The 19,155-nt window shown below is 40.1% G+C and overlaps 1 protein-coding gene across 1 annotated transcript in view; it reads left to right on the plus strand.

Annotated features, from left to right (window-relative positions):
- Positions 1-445: 445 nt before the first annotated feature.
- FNDC1 (fibronectin type III domain containing 1) overlaps positions 446-19,155 on the plus strand; it is a gene marked incomplete at its 5' end in the record, with an annotated part of 90,521 nt that continues 71,811 nt past the window's right edge. Inside the window, one exon of the mRNA XM_081336021.1 lies at positions 446-533. Coding sequence (XP_081192147.1) covers positions 446-533 — 88 coding nt within the window. The remainder of the gene's footprint in view (positions 534-19,155) is intronic.

The following is a 19,155-nucleotide window of genomic DNA, read 5'->3' on the forward strand; positions in this document are numbered from 1 at the left end:
CTAGCAGAGCCCGTGTTTCGGACGCTTCGTGTTTGGTCGATTTTGTGACGGAGATTCTCAGCGATCGCACAGGGCGGATCGACCTCCGGGCGAGCTGTCCCCAACGGAACCCATCCCGCCGCCGCCGCTGAGATCGGAGCGCCCGTTTCGTTTACTTCGAATCACGGAGCTTGCAATGACGCTCCCGGCCAGCAGGAGGAGACAGGAGGCCGGCTAGGCAGCCCCGCGGAGAGGAGCGGGGACCGCGCTGCAGAGCAGGGGCGAGCAAAGACGGCGCGGAGGCGAGGCTGAGCTCTGCTAAGTGTGGGGAAGTGCGGAGGAAGAGCGCGGTCTCTGCACCGTCCCGTCGGCGTCCACTCTCCCAGCCACCTTCTGCGGACACCCGCTTCCTACCCTCCCTTTGGCAGCTTTCGAGGCGCCCCCGGCCCTTGCGCCCACCGGCTCCATGGCTGCTTCGGCTTCGCGGACCTTCTTGCTCACCGTCGGGACGCTCCTGGTGCTCTTCGCTGCCCTGCTCCACTCCGCCTTCCCAGGTACAGCCCCCCCCCCCGGTTCGTTCTCTCGACGGCGCGCCCGCGGGCACCCTTGGAGAGACGGAGGGAACTCGGGAGACCCTGGGGTAGTTTGCAGAAGGGCTTGGGACGCCCTGCCCTCTCTCTCTCCCTCTCACCCGCCCCCCCCGCGGTTAAATTCATCAGCATGGCACCCCCGGGCGCGTGGGGCTACAGCTCGCCAGTTGGCTATGTTGGCAAAGGAAGACGGGAGTTTTCACTCTGGGTATCTGGAGGGCCCGCGCTCCAGAGAATCGCAACGCCAGCCACTTCCCCACCGTAGGAATGAATACCTGGCGGGAGAAATGCCGCGCTTGCCCCGCATAACTCTTATCTCCACCTGCTTTGCGGTCTGTGCAGCCAATTGAGCTTCCTGGCAAAGCAAACTTCTGCTAGCCTGGACTCTTTTTTTTTTTTTTTGCATCACACGTAGATAGATGCAAAAGTGATTGGCCAGCATTGTCTTCTTTTTCTTTTAAAAGAGGATTGATGGAGCACGGCTCTCCACAAAATGTTTTTTTTTTAAGTAAACCTCATAGGAATGCAATGGAGCAAATGTTTATTTGTGTACATGGGATCACTGCTTAATACACACACACACAGAGGGACACACACATTCTCACTTTTCCAAAGCTCTGATCTCCACCTTTATTGTCCTTCCATGTCTGTTTTGGTTGTAGGGTCCCACAGAGCCAGGAAACCCGAACCAGTTGTTCCTAAATGTAAAGCAAACACAAAAATACATCTCTCCTGGGGAACTCAGGGAAGGATCTCAGTTGTTTGCAATGCAAAGATTGCAATTCAGGGATAGCATTCCTACCAAATGCTGCAGGGTAGATTTGCAGTAATTATGCATAGGTTAACTCCAGAAGAGGAATGTTTAGTGATTGGAAATAAGATTTGGAGGGGGAAAAAATGAAACAGTGAGGAATGACTGAGGGAGAATTTGCCACGCATGCTGTTGGAGAGGATTTCCAGGGTCTAGATTTTTTTCCCCCTGCTCAGAATGTTCCCCACATCCACTTTTTATAAAATTAGGTATTGTTGGTAAATGTCATTGGAAAAAATTGTCTAGAATCTGTAAAGATTTTTCAGATTTGTATTGGGAGTGTAACCAGCAAGAGAGATCTTTTATCATATGTGCTGGGTGTGCAAAAAAACTAGGAAGTTTTGGGTTCAATTACATTACATCAATTCAGAAGATTTTTAAGATTTATGTACAACTGAAACTTGAGGCTTTTCTTTTGGAACTAACTGATTGATAAGCAGTTGGGAACTTCATGGAGCTTCTTCTTTATATATGACTACTGCAACAAGACTATTATAAGCACAAAGGAGAAAAGATTTGATACTATCCACAATGGAGGAATGGGTGGTGAAGATGATGGAACTTGCTGAGATGGCCAGATTAACAACTCTGATCAGAAAAAAGATTATTATCTAAGTTCAGTGCTGATAGGAAACCCCTACAGAGGGGAAAAATGAAAATGTGACATATGGTTTTAATGACTAGAAAAAAATAAATGGCAAAAAAGTGTAAGTCATGTTGTAACCATGAGTAAGAAGTTAATTTATCTATAACTTATAAAAAAAATCAAAAGTCTATCCTTCCTTCCTTCCTTCCTTCCTTCCTTCCTTCCTTCCTTCCTTCCTTCCTTCCTCCCTTTTTGCTTTGTCTTTTTCTTTCTTTTTCTCTTTTTCTCTATTCTAAATATTCTTGCTAGATTTTAATCTTTTTTAAATAAAATTATATGTATAAGAAAAGAATGTTCCCTACCTCCCACTCCTTTTTTGCTTTTATTTTTGGTCCTTTTGATCTGTGTTTTTAAAAAAAAGCACGTACTTTTCTCTTATAGGAAGGGCAGAAATGGTAAGTAGCTGAATATGCCCATACAAGTTGAGCTGGGAGTAAAGAACAGGAATTCTTAGTGCATATTTGCCCACAGGGCCAGTTCCTTGCCATAATAAGATGATAGGATTGTTAAGGTTGGGACTAAATCCTAAGCAAGACAGAGTGCTTGGAAGCAAATCGCTTTAGAATCAAGGAAACATCAATCTGAGAAAATACAGTAAGTTCATAAAGTCAGGTTGGAAAGTTGAAACAAAAACAAGTGCGCCTTACTGAGATGTTTTTTCCTCTCCCAGGTTTTGAATATCAGCTATTTCATGGTATTTTAAAAAAACGCACTGTGAAGTATCTTTCATCAGGCGTACATTTGTCAATACTGTGGTTGTTTCCAACAAGATGCCTTAGATTATAAAGATGGGTGTGGCAACTCCTGAAGAGTTCCCACTGCATTTTTCAGCTCTTCTTTTGAAAAAAAAACACAACTTTTGCAGGACAGTGGCTTCCAGGAAGCGTCTGCTGGAACACTTTAGTCTAACACAGTACGGAACTCTACAGAGACTTTACAATTAAAGTATCTGCAACTCACTCAGAGGTCACTTATTGGTTGTCTGAGCAGTTCCTGATGATCTAATCAGAGTTGTTAATAGCAATTGGGAGCTCCTAATGCCCTGCAAGGGACACGGTAGCTCAGTGGGTTAGGACACTGAGCTTGTCGATCAGAAGGTCGGCAGTTTGGCGAGTCGAATCCCGAGTGCCGCGTAACAGATTGAGCGCCTGTTACTCGTCCCAGCTTCTGCCACCCTAACAGTTTGAAAGCACGTAAAAATGCAAGTAGAAAAATAGGGACCACTACGGTGGGAAGGTAACTGTTCCGTGCGCCTTTGGCGTCTAGTCATGCCGGCCACATGACCACGGAGATGTCCTCGGACAAACGCTGGCTCTTTGGCTTTGAAATGGAGATGAGCACCAGCCCCTAGAGTTGGAAACAACTAGCACACATGTGCGGGGGAACCTTTACCTTTAATGCCCTGTATAAACACAGAGGGGTGTTTTGGGGTTGTTGGTTTTTTTTTGGTCTTGGCCTGAAGTCTTGTGCTGAAACTCAGCTTCATCCCGTTTAACTCAGTTACAACAATTGGATGCACAGATCAAAGAATTATGTGGAGAAAACGAATTGGATGACCAGGGGTGGGTGGGTGGAAGTTTTGTCTTTGCTTTTATATGGAAACAGTCACAAGATATTGAAGGCTGAGTAGTCTGCCCAGGATAAAATAATTGCTGGCTCTATTCTGTTCAGTTCCAAGTCAGTTCCAAATAAACCTGTTATAGGTAATCCTTGACTTACAACCAGTTGCTTAGAGACCAGTTGAAATTATGACCTATCTAAAAAGGGAATTTAAAGTTAAATTTAAAGAATTTAATCCAAAGTTCCAATGAACACACACACACACACACACACACACACACTGCAAACACATGACTGTGCTTTGGGTGCTCAGCAATATGGCTATATTTATGGTAGTGTGTTGCATCCTGTAGTAATGTGACCACATTTTACAACAGTGTTATGCAAAACTGGTTACTTCTGGTTTTCATCAAAAACTGTGCCCATTATGATCCATTGGTTTGTGTAACAACTGCTGCATTTGTTTAATGACTGCCGCAAAAAATGTTATAAAATCGTGACCGACCCATTTTTTTTTACTGTTATGACTTCAATAGTAATGGGAGGACTCTATTACAGTCATAATTTGAAGACTGTCTATACTTGCTTGAATTCTAGAATTCTAGAATTTCAAAAATCTGAATTTAGTTAAAGGACATCCACAAGAATGCTCATTTCTAATATTTACTGCTCCATTCACCTGAGCAACCTATCTTGGCCTTAACTTTCCTCGTCTTCCAGAGATGTAATTCTTAATCTCATAATTGAGAACGATGCTTAGCCATGCTAACTGGGAAGGATGAGATAACAATCCAGCACATCTGTATGGCCAGTCTACTATCAGCAGTGCAAGCTTATACATGTCAACTCAGAATTAAACTCTATTAAGGCAAACCCACACAGTCCCATTGCCCCTGATGAGATTAGCCCACTAGCTGTTTCCAAAGGACATGCCCACCTCCCACCCCCTCTATCTCATTGACCACTTGCAAATGAGGCAGACCAAGCACAGCTTTAGATATTCCACTCTGGAAGTAACTCTTTCCCCCTTCTCCCACCTCCATATGCCAAACATAGGCAATGAAGGACACACTGATATGTCTTGGGGGAAGTGGCCAAAAATGTGCTCCTTGCTATGCTCTGTGTCAGTAAATTTGTGGCTTCGGTTGGTTCTGCCGGTTTCCTTTGGAGCTGCACCCTTTCATCTGAATATTGACTCGCTCTTAGACTGGTCTTATAGATGTGCTGGACTATTATCTCATCACTATCTCCTTCTACCAAATGAGCAATTAACAAGCATATCGATCTAGATCAGGGGTGTCAAACTCGCAATGTCATGTGACATGTCGTGACGTATCACGACTTTTTTTCCATTGCCGGCAATGGGGTGGGCGAGGTTTTGACACCCCTGATCTAGATCCAGCATATGTGAGAAACCAGACCACTTGAACTGCCAATCAATAAGAGAACCAATCAGCTGCTCATAATTCAAACATAGCACCAAACAAACAACCAATCACATGACCAACTGACCACACTGGCACACAAGACATTTATAAGCTAAGGAGAATAGGACAAGAAAATCCTGATGCTGATGTTACCTAGTTTGGTAATGAAACATTCAGAAATTATATTGAAATAAGCTTGGAGAACAAACCACAGCCAAAATTATCTCATCATTTCCAGTTAGCATGGCTAAGCATCGTTCTCAATATGAGATTAAGAAATACATCTCTGGAAGGCAGCTGGTGAGGAAAACTGCAGTAGACCAGCGTTTCTCAACCCTGGCAATTTTTTTTAAAACAAGTTTTATTGATTTTTAATATTTACATGGACATGTATTTGTGAAACAATATGGTGGCTGGGTAATTAAAATAAGAAATAGCCATTTGTAAATAGGTCAGGTTACATCAACAGAGATGCCCTCTCTAATTCCCTTAGTGATTACATAGTCAAAATAAGCAAGTTAGTATATTTCTAGTTATAACCTAGTCAATCAACAAAATTCAAAATATATTTTCACTAATACGTATCAATATCCTGTTTTTAAATTTTATCTAATAGCAATAGGATATTCTAGAATAGCCTATAGTATATAGAAAAAAAGCTTAATTTGGGGTAACCCACAATTCCCTATTTCAATAAAGAATAATTCTTTTGTCTACAAAACTTATATTGTTCATTACAAAACATTTTTATGTTTTACCATTAAAGTCTAATTTTCATCTTAGCAAATCACCAGTTATTAGAAATATATTTTTTGCCTTACCCATTCAACAATTATTAAAATGCTATCTTTTATATATAAAGTTCTAGATTGTATACTATAGTTCAAAACTAGCCACTGAATATTCTATAAGGCATCTTAACCATACATCAATTATTAAAATGCCATCTTTTGATATGTCATTCCAAATTCTATAATATAGTTCGGAGTTATATTTCCTTTACAAATCTAAAAATTAAATGTAAAATCAGTGATATTTTTTAGAGATTCCCCTTAATCCATAAAAAGATATTTTTATAGTCTTATCTTTAGGAATCCCAAAAAACAAACAAGTTCAGTCTTTTAAATCTAACTCTTGCCTTCCTTTTGTGCCAATCATACTTCGCTCTTGGTATCTTTAAATTCTCAAATGTATCTTTCTTTCTTCCTAGACCCCTTATTTGAATCCAGGGAGCGTATCCTAATGTCAGTTTTGCAAGGAAAATGTCCCCTTTGTAACCATTGTATTTTTGCTTTGGTAGTTCGGTTTTTGGTGGTTGATATAATATGTTGTTGTTAGCTGTGAAGTCGTGTCCAACTCATCGCAACCCTATGGACAACGTTCCTCCAGGCCTTCCTGTCCTCTACCATCTTCTGGAGTCCATTTAAGCTCACACCTACTGCTTCAGTGACTCCATCCAGCCACCTCATTCTTTGTCATCCCCTTCTTCTATTGCCCTCAATCTTTCCCAGCATTAGGCTCTTCTCCAGTGAGTCCTTCCTTCTCATTAGGTGGCCAAAGTATTTGAGTTTTAGCTTCAGGATCTGGCCTTCTAAAGAGCAGTCAGGGTTGATCTCCTCTAGGACTGACCAGTTTGATCGCCTTGTAGTCCAAGGGACTCGCAGGAGTCTTCTCCAGCACCATAGTTCAAAGGCCTCAATTCTTTGGCGCTCAGCCTTTTTTATGGTCCAGCTTTCGCTGCCATACATTGCAACTGGGAAGACCATAGCCTTGACTATACGCACTTTTGTTGACAGGGTGATGTCTCTGCTTTTTAGTGTGCTGTCTAGATTTGCCATTGCTTTCCTCCCCAGGAGCAAGCGTCTTTTAATTTCTTGGCTACAGTCCCCATCTGCAGTGATCTTGGAGCCCAGGAAAATAAAATCTGTCACTAGCTCCATTTCTTCCCCATCTATTTGCCAGGAATTGAGAGGGCTGGATATAATATAATTGTCATTAAATCAGTCAAATCTTTTTGTTCTTCCAATTCTGTCTGGGTTAGGTAGAAAGTAGTAGCTGGTATTATGTTTGACATTTGATTAATTGAATTCTTAATATAGTGTATTTGAAGGCCTTTTGTGTCTTCATTCTTGGTGTTGCTTTCTTCAGGTGCTGTTAACTTTTTGGCTTGTAAGTTTTGTAGTTGCTATTAAAGTTTGGACTTTAAGGTTTTCTGTAGGTTGCTTTTGTTGTTCTTTGAAATCTCCTATTTTAGTGTTAGTTTCCACTTCTTCTATTTGGTTTTGGGTTATCTTTTCCTCATTTACAGTCAGAGTTTGATTTGGTGGCTTTAAATTGTCAGATTTTTCTTGCAGCTTGGCTTTAATTTGCTCTGTCATTGCCAAGATCGTATCTAGTATTAGTTTATAATCAAGTGGCGGGATGTATTCATCCATTTTGTTGTTATTTACAGTTAAATCTTCCATGGAGGCTGTTTTAATGATAGTCAAAGATTTTCTACCTCCTGAAGAGTTGTATTTAGTGCCAAGTGTTCCCACACTTATCTTCAAGAACAGCTCTATTGTTCAGTCAGCTCCCACAACAGAAAAAGGAAATTTACTTGCTGTACCAGGTTTCGCCACAAGATGTCATCAATAACATATAACATGCAATGTAAGAGGGTTTTTTTCTTTTTCTTTTTCCAAATTAATATAGAACTTTTGTAGGATTAGTCCAAATTTTTTCTTTATTTTATTTTATTTTAATTTAATTCACAGTTTAAAGAGAGAATAGGATAGTGAGTCCCCAGCAACAAATAGAAGCTTTTTAGTAAATATGGCTGAAATTGCTTAAATTCTTTGCTGCATTAATTGGATTTCTTTTGTGACTTTGAGGCTTTAAGATTTGTTCCCAAAGTAGATATTCGCCGTTTTCTCAAAAAATGGGGATTTTCAGGAAAGTCCCACAGGAAGATGATTAAGGGAATAGGAAAGGTAAAAGCTCACCCAGGTCCTCTAGATTGCTTCTTAGTGCTAAGTAGTACTTTTGGTTTTCGGCAGGGAGCGGCTTAGTGATCGGCCATCTTTATGGCTGGTCTCTTCTTCTTCAGGCCAAAGGAGACGATCCCGGATTCCAGCGGAGGGTTGCCACCCTTCCACGATTGCAGGGAAGTCCTCCTGTCAGTAATCACCCCTCCAGGGCGATTTTTGACCCTTTTCAGGGTCCTCCAAACAAGAAAGAAACGGACGGCAGGAGACATACTGTCCCTGCACATCTGGAAGCGCCGTGTGCGCAAACCGGAAGCCTAAACCTGGCAATTTTAAGATGGTGAGGAAAGTTGCAACAGACCAGTGTGGATTTCAGCTCCCCAAATTCCCCAGGCAGCATTTGGGGAATCTGAGAATTGAAGTCCATAGACCTCAGAGTTACCTAGGTTGAGAAACACTGCTGTGGATAAATCCTTTATTGAATATCTGTCCTTGATTTGCTTGAAAGTAATGTTAATGAATGAAATACAGATAGTCCTCAACTTACAACTCTTTGCTTAGAGACTGTTCAAAGTTATGACAGACACCCCCAAAAAGTATTTATAGCCGAGATTCAAAGTTCTGATAGCCATCTTGCTGGTCACATGACCACATTTTATGTGCTTGGCAACAGGCCTGTATTTATGGCCACTTATAACATCCTGAGATCATGTGACCAACTTTTATGACTTATTTGCCAGAAACCGGTGTTTACAATGGGCTCACTTAACCACTGCAAAAAGGGTCACAAAATTGGGCTTGGCCATGTAATGACCCATTTAATGACGGTCACAACTTATGACCGTAGTTGCAGTCTCAATTATGGTTGTAATTCGAGAACTACCTGTAGTTTTGAGAAAGGAATTAAATCCTTGACCGCTTTTTCTTTAAAAATTGTTTATTTTCTTTCTTTCTGAAAAATGTGAAAGTTTGCCAACTATTGTAATGAAACATTCCTTTAATGAATAATTGCCCTATTAAAACTTATGAATGAAATAATTTTCAGGAAAAAAAGTACAGCATATTTTATTTGGAATAGTGCAGGCCATAGCGAAAGGTTCCAAATGCGGGCATGCATTGACATGAGGGAAAAGAGAATTTTATAATAACATTTTTTCATAGCACTTTCCATAACTACTACTACTACTACTACTACTACTACTACTACTACTATTATTATTATTACTACTACTACTACTACTATTATTATTATTATTATTATTACTACTACTACTACTACTACTACTACTACTACTACTACATTAGCATTAGCATTACTGTTTCTAAAAAAGGGAAAAATAAAACATTGGACTATTTGATTTTCCATCAAAGTGGCAGCCCTATCCCAGTGTTTCTCAAAGTTGGGTAACTTTAAGAGGTGTGGACTTAATGCTGGCTGGGGAATTTTGTGAGGTGAAAAATCCACTCATCTTAAAGTTGCCAAGTGTGGAAAAACACTGCCCTGGCCTATTTTGTTTGATCTTGGAAAGCTAAGGAGGATCAGGAAATCCAAGGACTGTAAACCGTACTGAGAAAATCAGAGAAAAGCAACATAAAACAAGATTATGACTATGAAACATGCCTGTTCTATTAGAGGCCCAATTCCAGTGGCACTGATTCTGTAGCACTTTGTGACCTACTGACCACAAGGGAGCAGTAGGGGATAGGTAGAGAGTTAATGATTCGCTCTGTGTCTCCTCTGTGTCTTTCACCCTGCTTGTTTTAACAGATGGCTAATCTCAGAAAAAGAGGAAGTAAAGAAGAAGTAACTCCTGCAAGAGAGTGACTTTGATATTGGTTCCTGGTAACTGCCTGGACTAGTCCTTGCACTTTTCTTGGTAAAATTTTGGATATAGTTTGCTCTTGCCTCCTTCCTAAGGCTGACAGAGAGTGACTAACTCCCGGTCATCCAGCTGGTTTCATGCCTAAAGCGGGACTAGAACTCACAGTCTCCTGGTTTCTAGCCTGGGTGTCCTAACTGCTACTCAACCTGGCTTTCCAAATGATATTACATAATTACATAATCTTCAATCCTTGTGCTCTTTGCAAGACTTTAAGAAGGCAGATCCTAGCTAAATTGTTAAATTTAACAAACTACCCTGTGGAAAAATTATAAAGATTAGAAAATTATAAAGATCATCTTCTGGATTGACTTAATTCAGGCATCTTCCAAATCTGTCCAAAATGGAGCAGCATTTCTGCCAACTAGCATGCATCCTGCTTCTGAAGCTTCACTAGAATTTGGAAGGAGGTGTAGTTGGGCAATCTTTGAATAAGAACCATTCAAGAGCTTGAAGAGGGGAACAAGAGAAGAGAATTTTGATTGAAACATTTAATTACTAATCTTAGTGGGTTTACTCTTTGTGAAAAGGAAAGGAAAATAAAATTAGCTTGGGATAAGTCTGCTGGACAATTGTTACTGAAGCCAGGAGCAGAATATTGAAAGGGTCTTAATGTTACATTGGATTCTTATTATGGAAAATGGAAATGTTCTGCTTCTGCTACTATTTACTCTATTTCTATACTCTATTCATGTCCTATACTGCAATTTCCATGACTTTGGAGTTTATTGACTATAAAATACAGCCAAACAAAGAATCCTTTAGCCAGCTTTAGATTCATCTTTTTCCAGCTTTAAATATCATCCCAAACTTGCAATGCTTCTTGTCTATAATGTACACAATTTTTTATTTTCATATTTTTTATTAAAAAAAAGATAGAGAATGAAGTAATGCCGCTGTCCTTTGTCCAACCACATCGTGATTTTTTCATTAGCTGTAGAGCACGTAAAAGCCTTGGCATCAAAACTGGGCAAATGGAGAAGCTATTCAAAATTTGGAAAGAATTTTATTTTTTCTAATACATAAATATTTTCAAAATTTATTTTGATGGGTACTTAAAACCCTAACTTACATCTTTGTTTCAACTTATGACTTTGGTGATGGCAATGAAGTTTAAATTGATTCCAGATTGTTGTTGTTAGCTGCGAAGTCGTGTCCGACCCATCGCGACCCTATGGACAACATTCCTCCAGGCCTTCCTGTCTTCTACCATCTTCTGGAGTCCATTTAAGCTCACGCCTACTGCTTCAGTGACTCCATCCAGCCACCTCATTCTCTGTCGTCCCCTTCTTCTATTGCCCTCGATCTTTCCCAGCATTAGGCTCTTCTCCAGTGAGTCCTTCCTTCTCATTAGGTGGCCAAAGTATTTGAGTTTTAGCTTCAGGATCTGGCCTTCTAAAGAGCAGTCAGGATTGATCTCCTCTAGGACTGACCGGTTTGATCGCCTTGCGGTCCAAGGGACTCGCAGGAGTCTTCTCCAGCACCATAGTTCAAAGGCCTCAATTCTTTGGCGCTCAGCCTTTCTTATGGTCCAACTTTCACTGCCATACATTGCAACTGGGAAGACCATAGCCTTGACTATACGCACTTTTGTTGACAGGGTGATGTCTCTGCTTTTTAGTGTGCTGTCTAGATTTGCCATGGCTTTCCTCCCCAGGAGCAAGCGTCTTTTAATTTCTTGGCTACAGTCCCCATCTGCAGTGATCTTGGAGCCCAGGAAAACAAAATCTGTCACTACCTCCATTTCTTCCCCATCTATTTGCCAGGAATTGAGAGGGCCAGATGCCATGATCTTGGTTTTCTTAATGTTAAGTTTCAACCCAAGTTTTGCACTCTCCTTCTTCACCCGCAACAAGAGGCTCTTTAGTTCTTCTTCACTTTCTGCCATTAGAGTGGTATCATCTGCGTATCTTAGGTTGTTGATATTTCTTCCGGCAATCTTAATTCCAACTTTTGATTCATCTAGCCCTGCCTTTCTCATGATGTGCTCTGCATATAAGTTAAATAGGCAGGGCGACAGTATACAGCCTTGCCGGACTCCTTTCCCAATTTTGAACCAATCAGTGGTTCCGTGTCCAGTTCTCACTGTTGCTTCTTGACCCGCATATAGGTTTCTCAAGAGACAAATAAGATGGTCTGGTACTCCCATCTCTTTAAGAACTTGCCACAGTTTGTTATGATCCACACAATCAAAGGCTTTAGCATAGTCAATGAAGCAGAAGTAGATGTTTTTCTGGAACTCCCTAGCTTTCTCCATGATCCAGCGTATGTTGGCAATTTGATCTCTAGTTCCTCTGCCTCTTCGAAATCCTGCCTGTACTTCTGGTAGTTCTCGATCCACATACTGCTGAAGTCTAGCTTGTAGGATTTTAAGCATGACTTTACTAGCATGAGAAATGAGTGCAATGGTGTGATAGTTTGAACATTCTTTGGCACTGCCTTTCTTTGGAATTGGAATGTAAACTGATCTTTTCCAATCCTGTGGCCACTGTTGAGTTTTCCAAATTTGCTGGCAAATTGAGTGTAGCACTTTTACTGCACTGTCTTTTAAGATTTTGAATAGCTCAGCTGGAATACTGTCACCTCCACTAGCTTTGTTGTTGCTCAGCTTTTCTAAGGCCCACTTCACCTCACATTCTAGGATGTCTGGCTCGAGGTCAGTGACCACCTCATTGTGATTATCTGGGACGTTAAGCTCATTCTTGTATAGTTCTTCTGTGTAATTTTGCCACCTCTTCTTAATCTCTTCTGCCTCTGTTAGGTCCCTGCCATTTTGGTCCTTTATCATGCCCATTTTTGCATGAAACGTTCCCTTCATCTCTCCAATTTTCTTGAAAAGATCTCTGGTCCTCCCTATTCTATTGTTTTCTTCTATTTCTTTGCACTGTTCATTTAAGAAGGCATTCTTATCTCTTCTAGCTATTCTCTGGAATTCTGCATTCAATTGGGCATATCTATGTTTTTCTCCCTTGCCTTTCGCTTCCCTCCTTTCCTCAGCTATTTGCAAAGCTTCCTCAGACAGCCATTTTGCTTTCTTGCATTTCTTTTTCTTTGGGATGGTTTTGGTTGCTACCTGTTGTACAATGTCGCGAACCTCTGTCCATAGTTCTTCAGGCACTCTGTCTATCAGATCTAATTCCTTAAATCTATTTGTCACCTCTACTGTATATTCAACAGGGATATGATTTAATTCATACCTGAGTGGCCTAGTGCTTTTCCCTACTTTCTTCAGTTTAAGCCTAAACTTTGCAAGGAGAAGCTCATGGTCTGAGCCACAGTCAGCTCCTGGTCTTGTTTTTACCGACTGTATAGAGCTTCTCCATCTTTGGCTGCAGAGCATATAGTCAATCTGATTTCTGTGTTGACCGTCTGGTGATGTCCATGTGTAGAGCCGTCTCTTGGGTTGTTGGAAAAGAGTGTTTGCTATGACCATCGTATTCTCTTGACAAAATTCTATCAGCCTGTGCCCTGCTTCATTTTGTACTCCAAGGCCAAACTTGCCTGTTATTCCAGTTATCTTTTGGCTTCCTACTTTAGCATTCCAATCCCCCATGATGATAAGGACATCATTTTTTGGTGTTACTTCTATAAGGTGCTGTAGGGCTTCATAGAACCGGTCAATTTCATCCTCTTCAGCACTGGTGGTTGGGGCATAGACTTGGACTACTGTGATATTGAATGGTTTGCCTTGGATTCGAACTGAGATCATTCTGTCATTTTGAGGATTGTATCCCAGTATTGATTTTCCTACTCTTTTATTGACTATGAAGGCTACTCCATTTCTTCTGAGGGATTCTTGCCCGCAGTAGTATACCTGATGGTCATCTGAATTAAATTCACCCATTCCTGTCCATTTTAGTTCGCTGATACCTAAGATGTCGATGTTCAGTCTTGTCATCTCTTGTTTGACCACGTCCAGCTTTCCTTGATTCATGGATCTTACATTCCAGGTTCCTATGGAGAAAAAATCTTTACAGCATCGGACTTTCCTTTCACCACCAGACATATCCACAGCTGAGCGTCCTTTCGGCTTTGGCCCAGTCGCTTCATTCTTTCTGGCGCTACTAGTACTAGCCCTCTGCTCTTCCCCAGTAGCATATTGGACGCCTTCCGACCTGAGGGGCTCATCTTCCAGCGTCATATCGTTTTGCCTTTTGGTACTGTCCATAGGGTTTTCATGGCAAAGATACTGGAGTGGGTTGCCATTTCCTTCTCCAGTGGGTCACGTTTTGTCAGAACTCTCAGCTATGACCTGTCCGTCTTGGGTGGCCCTGCACGGCATAGCTCATAGCTTCATTGAATTACGCAAGCCCCTTCGCCATGACAAGGCAGTAATCCATGAAGGGGTGATTCCAGATTAGGTGATGGCATAAAGCCAGCCTGGCCTAATCAAAAAGCTAAGCAGAATCAGATCAGGGCAATGCTTGGATGGAAGACCATGAGGAAATACTAGGATTATAAGTTTGATTGAGACAATTATATAAAGTCAAGCATGACTCAAATGAAAGGTAACATGGAAGGTGCTGGGTTCTCCTTCACTGATATAGTTAATGGAGGTGGGATGGTTTTCTACCACAGATGCCATCAGTGGAATCCCACACTGGGCAAGAGATTAAACTAGAAGATTTCCAAGAGATTAAACTGGATGATTAAATTACGGTAGATCTTTTACATTCTGCAGTTCTATGATTCTGTCCTTAACAGTGGGTAACCTGAGGCCTCTGTCTCAGGCAGGCCTTGGGCCTCTTTTTAAAAGTCCCAACTATGCAAATGTCTTACTAAGGCCACGGTCTCCTCAGAGTTTTCACTTCATAAATGACCAGGTTCAAATTATCCAGGGTGGCCACATTAAGTGAAGACTTAGCTCTGTGGAGAAGGTTCTAACGCTGCAAAAAATGGAAGGAAAGAGAAGAGGATGTCTCGCCATAAGGTGGATAGATTCAGTGACAGTTGTGATGAGTGCACTGTCGAACACTTGAAAGATCAGGTTAGGAACAGATTCTCAGGAAGGAAAATTTATCCATGTCGTCATGAGGAGTTGAAAACAACTTAATAGCACATAGTCAAACAACCAAAATGACAGCATATTTATTTCTCCTCTCCTTCAAAAAAACAAAACAAAAACAGTCTTTCTTGCTTATTATGAAAAACTCCAGAATATAACCTTAAGTTCAATGGATAACATCTGTGATTTTCTTAAAACATTTAATATCTAAGAAAATTATTTTTATCTTGAAAATTCATAACACAAAATATTAGTTAGCTTTTGAAGACATCAAAGAAGTCTTGCTTTGTGAAAAACAGTTTTCATAAGTCTCACTTTTGTAAATAAATACTTAAATGTAAATACATAAAATGTTGAATGAAGTATTTAATAGGGTGCATTTTTTAAAAAAAATTATATACTGTGAAATATGACTGAATATTGGGTAAAACATGCACCAAAATGCAATAACATTCATGCATTGTGAAAATAACTTCAGGTTTTTTATTTTAAAACTAAAACTTGGCTTTAAGGAAACAACCTTCAAAATTGTCTCTGTAACACTGATGAGTGGCTACTGTAAATGGCAATACAGAAAGGAACAAAATGCACTCAACTTACATTTTACAAAGATAAAAAATGTTGTTTTTTTTAGAATTTGCCTGTTTTGATATTTTATAGTTTGGACTTTGGCAAAGGAGGATGTTTCCTAATCCCTAGAAAAGATGCATCCAATATTGCTGATTTATTGGTTGTGTTTACTATTAAAAACACAACTAAGAAGAATGTTAGATTTCTTCATCAAGTAAGTGCATGTTAAAGCTTGAGTATGTGTTCCTTGACATTTTTTCAGATTTCTGAAAGAATGTTGGCAAGAACCAGTGGAAAATTGTACTTGCACAGTAGAGATGGAGTGGAAAACCTTTCTATAAACATGAATCTTTCTTAGGTGGGCAAAAAAATGTCTTCCTGTAACACAAAGTGGAAGAATATTTTGTAGTGTTGAAGGAAAAGTCTTCATCAAGGTTCAGTCCAAGCCAGGAATAAACAACATGGTGACTGCTTTAGAAAGAAGGCTGCAGTTTATTGAAGAGGAGAGTCAGACAGAAATATGGCTCTGGAAGAAAAGAGAGAGAGCACATGTAGGGAGTGGGTTTTTATACCCTTTGGAGCCTTTTGTTTGGAGTTGTTCCTGTGGCATGAACTTTGACCTGAGTCTGAATGTGCCTTTCTGGTATTCTGATGGTGGTGGGTTAATCTTATTATGTCCCAAAGATCAATCCTGCTTCTCCAGGGCTGTGGCTGATGTCTCTTAGATTTTTGGTGTGAGGGATTGTTGATTCTAGGGATCTTTCTTCCTAATCCCAGTTTCCTGACTCCAGTCTTTCTGAAAAGATGATCACATCTGCAATTCTGCAGACTTGGTTTCTGTTTGGGACTGAGAGACTTGGGGGCGGGGTTGGTTTCTCCTTTTAAAATCCTTTAGGGAAATATATTCTGCCTTTTAAATATTTCCAAAAATATTTTTTTTCTCGGTGGGGCTGACTTCCCAAAGTAATCAGGTCTCATCATCATAACCCAACATGGTCATGAGGCTCCTGTAAAATCTGCAATAGAGCATCCTTGATGGTTTAAAGGTTCTGATATTAATTTGTCTTTTTGATTTCCGAAGTTAGACTTTTGACCATTAATTTGGGGGTCCTCAACCTTGGCAACTTTAAGGCTTGTGGACTTCAACTCCCAGAATTCCTCAGCTAGCTTTGCTGGCTGAGGAATTCTAGGAGTTGATGTCCCCAAGTTTTAAAGTTGCCAAGGTTGAGGACCTCTGCATTAATTGTTTTGGGTAAAGTCTTAAGGAACAATGTTAATTTTCTTGTAAAAGGACTTGAAGGAGAACACCTTATAATTAACTTTGCTTGACACACTGGAATGTGTGTTACTTAACACACAGTATTATGCTTCTTTCCCTCACAACAGCAACCTTGTGTGGTGAGTTGTGCTAAGTAGAAAACTTAAAGTGCGAATATATATCTCATTCAAATGAAAAGCTATCAGACACAGAAATGTGTAAAAGTGTGGATGCATTCTTTGATCATCTTTATTTCATTGTATCCAGCTTTTTATTTCTTTTTCCCTATTTCACTGAAAAATGAAAAATAAATCTAAATTTATATTTTATTAGTTCATCTTACAATGGTGATCCCATTTCAAAATGTTGCAGGGAATGAGTCATAATACTGTATAGGTTTGGATGAAGAGGATTAGAGTTAAGCTCAGATCTTACAAAACCAAGCGGCAATGGGTTCTTCCAGATCCAGGGACTTTTCTGACTCTAGTTCTAAATGGGGTTGCACTTCTCCAAATAACACTAATATGTCATATGAGGATCTTCCAGAACTCTTAGCTCTTTCTGAAAGAGCAAATGACAGCTGTAGCCAGAAATGGTTTCTGATAGATGTGTCACATGCATCAAATGTTCTTCTTTAAAAAAAGCCTCAAAGAGCTGACTGTTTCCCCAGGCTGTGGGTTAGGATGGGATGTAAAGCAATTTTGCATTTTTAGGATGGCTTCTAAATGCCTTTGACACCCATAATCATTGAGAGGTTGGATGGCTTTAGAAATCTTTCTTTTTTTTTTTTCTTTCTTTCTTTCTTTCTTTCTTTCTTTCTTTCTTTCTTTCTTTCTTTCTTTCTTTTTCTTTCTTCTCTCTCTCTCTCTCTCTCTCTCTCTCTCTCACACACACACACACACACACACACACACACACACACAAACACACATAATCTGGGGATATAGAATCAGCATATATAGTATTCAGCCATGGTGGTGTGTTCTTGCTCAGTCAGTGTCCATTTACCAGCCTAGACCAGACTTGATACAGAGACGCAAGGTTTTTGAGCTTCTATTCAAAATCCATGTGCAAAATAAATGGATGGATTATAGAATGTACAAAACGAATTACAAGACATACTAAACTTGACCTAGCTTCTAGCTTCAAATATGTGTTGGACATCTGGAATTTTTCAGCTACTGTTAGTATTATGTCACAAATATATGCTGTAAAGTTCTGGAATCAATAAAAACTTATGAACCAGAAGGAGTTATCGGCACTTAAAAGATATGAGAGCCAGTTGGATGTATGGATTAAGGCACCAGGCTAGAAATCAGAGGCCATGAGTTTTAGTTCCAATTTAGATTACTCTCTCTCAGCTCTAGGAAGATGACATGAGCAAGTCTCCCCTATAAAATCTCAGAAGCTTAGCCAGGCAGTTGCCAGAATTGAAGTCTGACTTGAAGAGGGGGGGGAAAGATAGAAAGCAAGAAATGAACTGAAAGATCTATTATACCAAACAAAATATTTCTCTGTCAGCTTTGGGCCTAGCAACTAGTAACAGGGAAGAAATTTCTTTCACCCATTTTTTTACCCTAATTTGAATTACTGTGACAAATGGAATATAGTTATTCTTTGAATCATAAACTGATCCAAATATGTATGGCTTTCCTTACTGTTTTGGAGTCAGCAACAGGCTCAAAAATACCATGCAAAACCATGTACCGGTATATTAAGAAACATTGAATGCAAAGTAATATACAATAAATGTTGCCAACAAAGCATGTGTTATTAGAGGTGAAATTTTGTGCTGTTTAAAATTGCAGGCAGGTGTGGAAATTGGATGTCACTGATTTATGAGTGAATTCATACTTGATTGACATGAGTTAGTGCTTACCTACTAAGAAGGCCGCAGTCCCCTCCATTGCAAGGCCCTGTCACTTCTATTATTATTACTACAGTTGATCACACAGTCAACGAGACGTTTTAACTGGATTTGGCATTTTTGTCCATCTATTGAGTCCTTCTCAAGGATCCGGGATAGGCAGATGTTGCTTAATAATATTAAATGTATTGTCACAGGTTGTAAGCTGTTCCAAGTAAAGCTGCCTGTTGAGAGTGATTGATGGTGATTTTGTCAGTGCCTATGGTATTCAGGTGTTGCTCCAGAAGTTTTGGAATTGCATCCAAGGTGCCTGTTACTATTAGTACTAGCTTTGCTTATTTTGCCACAGTCATTCTATTTCTATTTGCAGTTGTTTATATTTTATGATCCACCCCCCAGTTCTTTCTCTTCTCTTCTGCTGTCTCCAGGTATTGCAATGTCCACGTTCCAGAATTTCTTTTGTCTTTCTTATCAATAATTGTTAAGTGTGAGGTGTTGTGTAGCAGATGCTTCTCTGTTAAGTGTGAGGTGTTGTGTAGCAGGTGCTTCTCTGTTTGAATTCTAAAGTCCCAAAGCATTTAGCTTCTTCGTTTTCT

The sequence above is a fragment of the Vipera berus genome (assembly GCF_964194415.1).
Source record: "Vipera berus genome assembly, chromosome: 1".
NCBI lineage: Eukaryota > Metazoa > Chordata > Lepidosauria > Squamata > Viperidae > Vipera > Vipera berus.